Source organism: Rhagoletis pomonella, unplaced genomic scaffold (assembly GCF_013731165.1).
Source record: "Rhagoletis pomonella isolate Grant_MI unplaced genomic scaffold, Rhpom_1.0 Rhpom_scaffold_00001, whole genome shotgun sequence".
Classification (NCBI taxonomy): domain Eukaryota; kingdom Metazoa; phylum Arthropoda; class Insecta; order Diptera; family Tephritidae; genus Rhagoletis; species Rhagoletis pomonella.
The window spans coordinates 88,249,592-88,259,180 of NW_023458555.1; the positions used below are offsets into that span (position 1 = coordinate 88,249,592).

Below are 9,589 nucleotides of genomic sequence, written 5' to 3' on the forward strand. Positions count from 1 at the left end.
TTTATGATGAATTGAAATTGACTTCAATTACCCCTATTCTTAAAAGTGGCAGCAAAAGTGAAGTCTGTAATTACAGACCCATTTCGAAACTTTCAACAATTTCCAAACTTTTTGAAGTTATCGTCAAGGAGAAAATGTATTTCGCGACAAAAAGTCTAGTCTCACCCAATCAACATGGTTTCGTCCCCAACCGATCTACGGTTACTAATCTAGGCGTCTTTAGTGAGTATTATATTGCCGCTATCTCGAACGGTTTCCAAGTCGACTGCATTTACACTGATCTTGCCAAAGCATTTGATAGAGTTTCGCGCAGTTTGTTGGTCAGTAAGCTAGCCGCACTGGGTTTCCACTCAGTATTTTTGCAATGGCTCAAATCTTATTTGTCGGATAGGCGCTGTGTGGTCTCTGTTAGTGGTTGTTCTTCGGAATCTTTCATTGCCTCATCGGGGGTTCCTCAAGGTAGCATTTTAGGTCCCTTACTCTTTGTATTATTTATAAATGATGTGAGTTCTTGTTTTTCATTTGCTAAATTTTTGCTGTATGCTGACGATTTAAAAATGTTTGCTGTGATTGAAAACGCGCATGATGCGCTAAGACTTCAGTCCGAGATTAATATTCTACACAACTGGTGTCTCAGCTCTCGCCTTTCTCTGAATATTAAAAAATGTTTTCAAGTTACTTTTTCCAAAAGTCACAATATTCTTTCGACGTCTTATGTAATCTCTCAAACTCAACTTCAAAAAGTCCAAGAAATCAAAGACCTTGGTGTAATTTTCAGCTCTAATTGGTCTTCTAACAGTCATATCAGTCACATCATTTCTAAATCTTACGCTGTACATGGTTTCCTCAGGCGTCAGAGCTCAATGTTCTCTGACCCCTATACACTTAAATTGTTATACACATCTTTTGTTCGTTCTAAGTTAGAATATGCTTCTTTTATCTGGAGGCCATACCACTCAAACCTAATTAATAGGATTGAAAGGGTTCAGAAGGTTTTTCTTAAATTTGCCCCCAGAAATCTTAACTTCAGCGAGCCTATTCCATCGTATAAGTCTCGTTTGCTATTAATAGACCTTAAATCTCTGGAAGCCAGAAGATCTTTGCTATCTCTAACTTTCACCTTTAACTTAATAAATGGTGTGATCGATTGCCCTACGCTCCTAGAGCAGGTCAACTTCAATGTTCCTCTAAGGAATCTGCGCAGTCCTCTGCCGTTTTTTGGAGGAAATGGCAAAACGGAGTATGCCAGAAATGCTCCTTTTTCAAGAGCTTTAAACGAATTCAACACGATCTCGAATTCTATCGACCTGGATTTCTCTCTTCCAAAAAGTTTATTTATTTTTTGTTTGATCTCGAAACTGTAGAGTGCTTTATGTTTTACACGTATCGTCTAAGTAGCTAAATTTTTATCTCTAGTCTGTAAGGAACGTCTGTTTCATATGACTGCAATAAATTACAATTACAATTATATATATAGTACGTATACCAAATTAAAGGGAGTCAAATTTCCTATTGAATGAAATTTTACACAATCCATCCATTGGTTTTTAAGAAATCTTGATTTCAAAAATACCTTATTTTGAACTTTAACTTTTGAATAATTCTTGTTGTTGTTGTTTCCTCAAAAAAGGAAGTACACCGTTGTACTCAGCTCGAGAAATGTTTAGTAGCGCTCAATTCGTTTTTGGGTGGGGGGCGTATGTGGACGGGGAGGGGCCAAACAACCCCCCCCCCCCCCCCCCCCCTAGAAAGGGGACAGACCCCGCTGTCTAAAAAGGGGTGCCCCCCTTGGGCTCCTCCCACAGGCCCCTAGGGAACCGTTTGAAAAAGGGGGAAAACGGAATTTTCTTAGGCAAACCCTCCATTCGAAAGGAGACAGCCCCCGCTTTACGAAAAGTCACACCCCCCCCCCTTCCTTCGGGGCCTCCCACAGACCCCTGGGGAACCATTTGAAAATGGGCGAAAAACAGCATTTACCGACGGAAATTGAGCAGTTTGATGTGGAATATAACCCAACTAACAGAATCTGTGGGGTTTTTAAATAAAAGAAGTTATCCCAAGGTGGTTATCAGGCGAAAGAAGGGGGACTGAACACCTTTCGCAGAGAACATCTTTGTGCGTAGGCGGCCTTCGGCCGCACTTAGGGATTATAACCCTCAGGCAGTAGAATTCTCCTTTCTGTGTAGCCAAAGAAGGGGGGCTGAACACCTTTTGCAGAGAACACCTTTCTGCGTAGGCGGCCTTCGGCCGCACTTAGGAATTATAGCCCTCAGGCAGTAGAATTCTCCTTTCTGTGTAGCCAAAGGAGGGGCTGAACACCTTTTGCAGAGAACACCTTTCTGCGTAGCCGGCCTTCGACGGCACTTAGGGATTATAACCCTCAGGCAGTAGAATTCTCCTTTCTGTGTAGCCAAAGAAGGGGGGCTGAACACCTTTTGCAGAGAACACCTTTCTGCGTAGCCGGCCTTCGGCCGCACTTAGGAATTATAACCCTCAGGCAATAGAATTCTCCTTTCTGCGTTGCCAAAGAAGGGGGGCTGAACACCTTTTGCAGAGAACACCTTTCTGCATAGGCGGCCTTCGGCCGCACTTAGGGATTATAACCCTCAGGCAGTAGAATTCTCCTTTCTGTTTTGCGAAGAAAAGGAGCTGAACACCTTTTGCAGAGAACACCTTTGTATATTTTTAATGCTTACTGGGTTATATCCTATCTTCTTTTGTCTCTCATTCTTTTGCATATTTTGGAGTTTGACAGCTGAACTACGCCATTTAATTTGCATATGCAACCAAAGTCAGACGAATGATTTAGAAGGTGTTTTTATTTAATAAATTGTGATTAATAGATTAATATTAATGTTATAAAGAAAGTTATAACTCATCGAGTAAAGTGTAAAGTGAAGGAGAATATAAAAATATATTGCTGAAGTAGCTGCTTTAAGGAGAATAGGAGTGATACATTTACGCTAATTTCCGAATTTTACAAAAAAGGGCATATTTCTAACCCAATTTGTAAATAAATTAGTGACCAAAAATTACAAAAAAGGGTGTTAAAATAATGTTGAGACCCTTGGCTACAAGCGTGTGCAAATTTTTTGGATCGGGTCACCCCGTTGGACGCAATACCTCGAAATAGATCGGCAACGTACTAAACCGTACCCCAAAAATGAATTGGTGAAGTGGCTGGGTGCTCTTACTGAATTTGTACAACGATTTTGGGTTGCTGTGCCCAAACGCGTGAATCGAATAAAAAACCTTTTACACACACTTGTAGACGACAGTTCTCGCTTTATTGCAAAAATAAAATATACTATATCTGTGCACTAATTTGTTAATAATGTCGGTTGGAAATATGGTATTTTTTTTTGCAAGTTTCCGAGCTGAGCTGTCAAAAAAAAATATCCACGAAATATCTCTGCAGAAGGTGTTCAGCCCCTCTTCTTTAGCAAAAAATAAAGGAGAATTCTACTTAGCTACTGCCTGAGGGTTATAATCCCTAAGTGCGGCCGATGGCCGCCTACGTAGAAAGGTGCTCTGCAAAAGGTGCCCCTCTTCTTGGGCAACAGAGAAAGGAGTAGTGAGGGCTATAATCGTTTTGAAAAAAATCCAAATTTCCGCTGTTTCCGTTCCCAAGTGGTCCTTAGGAGGGGCAGGGGGGTGAGAGGTGACTTTTCATAAGCGGCTAAAGATTTCCCACGTGGCTGCTTTAAGAAGAATAGGAGTGATAAATGTACGCTAATTTCGAATTTTACAAAAAAGGGCATATTTCAAACCCAATTTGTAAATAAATTAGTGACCAAAATTTACAAGTGAGTGTCAAAATAATACGTAGACCCTTGACTACAAGTGTGTGGAATTTTTTTAGGAAATGTTTAGTTATTTGCAGGTCGTTTTTGGGGGGCGGAGGGGGTGTGGCGTGGCCCCCTAAATCCCCCCCATTCGAAAGGGGCAGCCACCAATTTACTAAAAGTTGCACCCCCCCTACGGGGCCTCCCACAGACCCCTAGGGAACCGTTTTAAAATTGGCGAAAAACAGCATTTACCGGGGGAAATTGAGCAGTTTGAAGTGGAATATAACCCAACTGTAGTGTTAATACTATTTACTATTGTACTTTGTTCATTTTTATACTTTGTTATTTTTGAAATTATTGAATTAAATTCTTTTTCAATTTATGTAAATCAAAAAGAATATTTTTGATTACTTCAGAATTTTTTCTTCTTTGAAATTTAAAATACGTTAAATTAAAATTACGCTTATATAAAAATAAATTTTTTAAAAAATACAATTCTATAATTAAATACGCTACAATTGGCGACCCTGCCAGGAGCAATATAAGAAATTACATTAAGCTGATATATTGATTTTGTACACTTGGTTTGTTGCTCCGCGGTACCAGTCCACAGATGATGAGATGTTACACCAAAATGTTGAAGTGCAATTCGTCGTAATAGTCAGCAGTGAAAAAGAGTAGCACCATTGCGAGCAGCTGGCATATTCCAACACGCACTACTACCACCACCGTTATCACCACCACTTGAATCACAGCAGCCGCAACATCAGAAAGCAATATCCCCATTGCCTTTTGTTGAAGATCAGCAATCACAATTAGTAGAGCAACAACAGCAACAGCTTCAAACGCACCAATGCGCATTCAACGACACTAGCACAATTGCCGATATCATTGATGCATCTGCATTAGAAGCAGTCACTGGAGAAGCTATTTTCAGTGCTGATATTGCATCAACCAGTCAACAACAACCACATAACCAGCAGCAGCAGCAGCGTTCTCAAGATCAAGAACAGCAACCGGAAAGTTTGAGCGGTGCTCAATGCTCCTCTTTGAGCGTAATAGGAGAAGTTCCAGCTGGTGGTAGCGCATTAACAGAACGAAAAAAAATATCTCCAACATCACTGCCATTGCTGCTGCAGGAGGAAGAAGACGAAGAAGCGGACACAGGCAACGAGGCTAGAGCATCGAAGTCACCCGCAGCAGTAGCGGCATCAGCAGCGACCGCAGCAGTAGCGCTAACATCAACAACAATCTTAGTTTTACTGGTGAGCTGTATTGTATAACTTTAGCGCTAGTTTTGTTGAAAATAATTAAATACAGAGTTTAATTGTTATTTATTAAATATTACATATATAATATTTAATTTTTTAATTGTAAACTTCCCTTTTCTGAGGTCTTTTGATATTTGCTCAAATTCAAATAATCAAAATGTTTCGTTCACCACAACATGATACACATACATCTACACGAGATAATTTAAATGAAACTCTTATTGATTTACAAAATAGTACGTGTAATGAATAGTTAACAAATCCGTATGTCGATCGAAATAGTAATGAGATTTGTGCTACATCGGTCAAACTACCACAATTCTGGACAAGTTGTCCGGAAGCGTGGTTTATTCATGCGGAAATGCAGTTTAGTACCAAAAATATTACACAAGAAACAACAAAGTATGAACATACAATTACTGCACTTCCGCAAGAAGTTATAATAACGATTTTAGACTTTATTCAAAATCCGCCCGAAAATAATAAATTTACCTCACTTAAGAAAATTTTAATTGAAAGGCATTCATTAAGTGAGAATGCGAAATTAGACAAAATTTTATCGGATACTGAAATGGGGTGATTGTAAGCCCTCAGAATTTTATCGGTCGCTTGTACTGCTTTCGGGTTCCAATTTTAGTCAAGAAATTCTTAAGAAACTTTGGATGAGGAAGTTACCGAAGAACCTAAGCGTGATTTTAGCTAGTTCTAATTCAAGCAGTATTAGTGAATTGACGAAATTGGCTGATAATGTTTGGGAGATTATTAGCAAAAGCGAGATAGCTTCAGTTAATGATTTTCAAAATTCAAAAGGTGAAAATGCAGTCATGGCTAACTTGGTTAACACTACTTCTCTTATTTTTAAAAATTTTGAAAAACTTTCTTTGGAATTATGTGAAATGAGGAGGGAAATGAATCAAAATTATTCAAGGTCACGTTCAGTGAATAGGAATCGTTTTAGGAGCCCTTTTAGATATCGATCAAAATCACGCGACAATCCGAATTGGTTATGTAGATATCATTATAAATTTGGAAACAAGGCTAAAAAATGTGAACAACCATGTGCATTTTCAAAAAATAATAGTCCAACAAACTAAAGTCGTCCGTTGTTGCGGCGACAAACAACGGGAATTTGGACATTTCCACACGTCGCCTTTTTATATTTGATAAAACAAACAAACTAAATTTTTTAATTGATAGCGGAGCAGAAATTTCGGTACTTCCAGTTTCTAAATTTTCGAATACTAGGAAATCTTCAGATATAATTTTAACGGCAGCTAACGGCTCAACTATTGTTACATACGGGAAGAAACTTTTGAATATTAATTTTGGGTTTAAGGCGTGAGTTCCTTTTTACATTTTTGATTGCTGATATTGCGAAGCCGATTATAGGAGCTGATTTTTTGTGTAAATATGGACTTCTTGTTGATATTAAAAACAAGTGTTTAGTAGATCCGTTAACAAATCTATCAGTTAATACAATTTCGTACTTTTGCAATGTCCCTCTTCCGAAAATTTTTTCAGTAGATGATCCATGAACGAAAGACACAAGATCACGCGGGAAGGAAAGAACGAAAAAAGTTATTTTCTAGCTGCCGAAATCTCGACGCCATCTTTGTTGTAAGAAGTAAACAACGAAGAGAACGGAGAAAACCGCGAAATTGTTGAACGCATGAAAAATCATTTTTATTATGCAAATTCTTCTATAAATCATGCCGTTGTATTAAATTATTCTTTATCTTATGTGTACACACGTTGTCACAAGCGAAAATTAATAAAATTGCAGTAAAAAGCCACCACCAAATTGTAAACAACGAAGAAATGTAAATAAACGGCTAATGTCAAAGTCGCCCAACTTTTTTCCTAAATGCGATTCTAACGGGCTAGTCTCCAGCCCGCGTGATCTTGTCTTTTTGGTTCATGTAGATGATCAATATACAAAATTATTGAAGGAATTTCCTTCCCTTATTTCTGAGCCAGATTACTCAAAACCGGTTAAGCATACAACGGTTCACAGACTTGTCCCTGAAGGAAACCTTCCTTTTTCTAAGCCAAGGCGCTTAGATCCTATCAAATTTAAAGTAGCTAAAACTGAATTCGATTTTTTGGTAAAAACAGGGATTTGTAGACCATCAAATTCATCCGTGGCATCTCCACTTCATTTAGTACCAAAGAAAGAAGTTAATGACTGGCGTCCTTGTGGTGATTTTAGAAGACTTAATAATGTGACTGTACCGGATCGTTATCCTTTGCCTCATATTCACGATTTTAATATGAACCTTAGGAATAAAAATATATTTTCAAAGTTAGATTTAGTTAGAGCGTATCACCAAATTCCAATGGCAGAAGAAGACATTTTTAAAACGGCGATTACTACTCCTTTCGGTATGTTTGAGTTCACCCGAATGCCCTTCGGGCTGAGGAACTCAGCGCAAACGTTTCAGAGATTCATCAACGAAGTAGTAGGTAAATTAGATTTTGTTTTCGCGTATATTGATGATCTACTGGTTGCAAGTGAGAGTGAAGAACAACATTTAAAGGATCTACGGGTACTTTTCGAACGTTTGTCTGAGTATGGTTTGAACGTCAAACCAAGCAAATGCATTTTTGGTGTTCCAAGTATAGATTTTTTAGGACATTGTTTATCTGAGGCAGGGATACAGCCTTCTGTAAACAGAGTAGAAGCGATTCGCAATTTTGAACGACCGAAGTCAATAAAACAAGCGCAAAAGTTTATTGGTATGGTTAACTATTACCATAGATATATTTCAAAATTAGCTGGTTTTACTGGAGTTATATATGATTTAATTAATAAAGCAAGTAAAAAGCGAGACAAAATTTTGGTTTGGGATGACAAATCCATTAAAGCTTTTGAATGCATTAAAAAGAAGTTTGCATCTAAGATTTTGCTAAATCATTTTAGTAAAGATGCAAAATTGTCTTTAACGGTAGATGCATCCAATACAGCAATTGGTGGTGTCATACAGCAGCATTTCAATAATAAGTCTGACCCACTTGCGTTCTTTTCAAAGAAACTCTCTCCAGCGGAAATGAAATATAGTGCTTTTGACAGGGAAATTTTAGCAATTTATTTGAATATTAAACATTTTCGGTATTTATTAGAAGGAAGACAGTTTACGGTTTTTACTGACCACAAACCCTTGATTTTTGTTCTAAATTCCAAAACTGAGCGTAGTCCAAGACAGACAAGGCATCTTGATTTTATTGCACAGTTTACTAGTGACATACAGTATATTAAAGGACAGACCAACATTGTAGCTGACACGTTATCTCGTGCGTTTGAAATAGATGTGATTAAAAATTCAGAACTTAATTTCAAAATTTTACAGAGTGAACAGCAACAGGACAGTGAACTTAATACTCTTATTTCTGGACAAACGTTTCAAAATCTTAATTTAATTAAAATTCCTATTCTAAATTTTAATATTTGGTGTGAAGTGTCAGGAGAAAGTCCTAGACCGTTCGTTCCAAATAATTTGCGCAGGACAGTGTTCGATATGTTACATGGAATTGCTCATCCTGGTACCAAGGCTACACGCCGATTAATTGTGAAGAAGTATTATTGGCCTTGTATGAACAAGGAGATAAACATATGGTCAAAAGGATGTATAAGTTGCCAGAAATCTAAAGTTTATCGTCACACAAAATCTCCTGTGAGCACAATTCCAATTCCGAAGAGCAGATTTGAACATATACATTTAGATATTGTTGGACCGCTTCCTGTTTCAAGAGGTTACCGCTACATTTTAACAATTATGGATAGATTTACTCGTTGGCCGGAAGCATATGCTGTAAAGGATATCTCTGCACAGACAGTTGCAAATAAATTTTTTAATGAATATGTTTCGCGTTTCGGTGCGCCTTTAGAAATCACGATGGATCAGGGTACTCAATTTACGTCCAAATTATTTTCGGAACTTACTAAATTACTTGGTAGTCATCATATCACAACTTCTTCCTATCATCCTCAAAGTAATGGTATTGTGGAACGATTCCATAGACAATTGAAAACTTCAATTTTGGCTAGGAATGGAACTAGATATTGGTACGATGAGCTACCGATTATTCTTCTTGGTTTGCGTTCAGTGTACAAAGAAGATATTGCAGCCACTCCAGCTGAAATGCTTTTTGGCCAAAATTTGCGTCTACCTGGAGAACTTGTTGTGCCAACTACAGAAAATGTTACTTCTGCCGAAATTTTAGGAAGTTTACGGGAACGTTTTAAAAACTTTAATTCAAATTTAAAACATCACAAAAATTCCGATTCAGGAATTTATGTTCCAAAAGATTTACAAACTTGCAAATTTGTTTTTATTCGCATTGTTAACAAGCATTGGGTGGAGTTTAGTACCGCTCACAACTATTTCGGGCTATTCCGTCCAAATGGGTGGCCCGATCCAAAAAAAATTTCACACACTTGTAGTCAAGGGTCCACGCAATATTTTAACACTCACTTTTGTAAATTTTGGTTACTAATTTATTTACAAATTGGGTTTGAAATATGCCCTTTTT

General features: G+C 37.8%; 1 protein-coding gene across 1 annotated transcript in view; it reads left to right on the forward strand.

The window, feature by feature from the left end:
- Window positions 1-5,071, forward strand: part of LOC118733952 — a 7,321-nt gene extending 2,250 nt beyond the window's left edge. The window contains exon 2 of the mRNA XM_036463604.1: window positions 4,590-5,071. Within this exon, the coding sequence (XP_036319497.1) occupies window positions 4,590-5,071 (482 nt within the window). The remainder of the gene's footprint in view (window positions 1-4,589) is intronic.
- The last annotated feature ends 4,518 nt before the right edge of the window (window positions 5,072-9,589 follow it).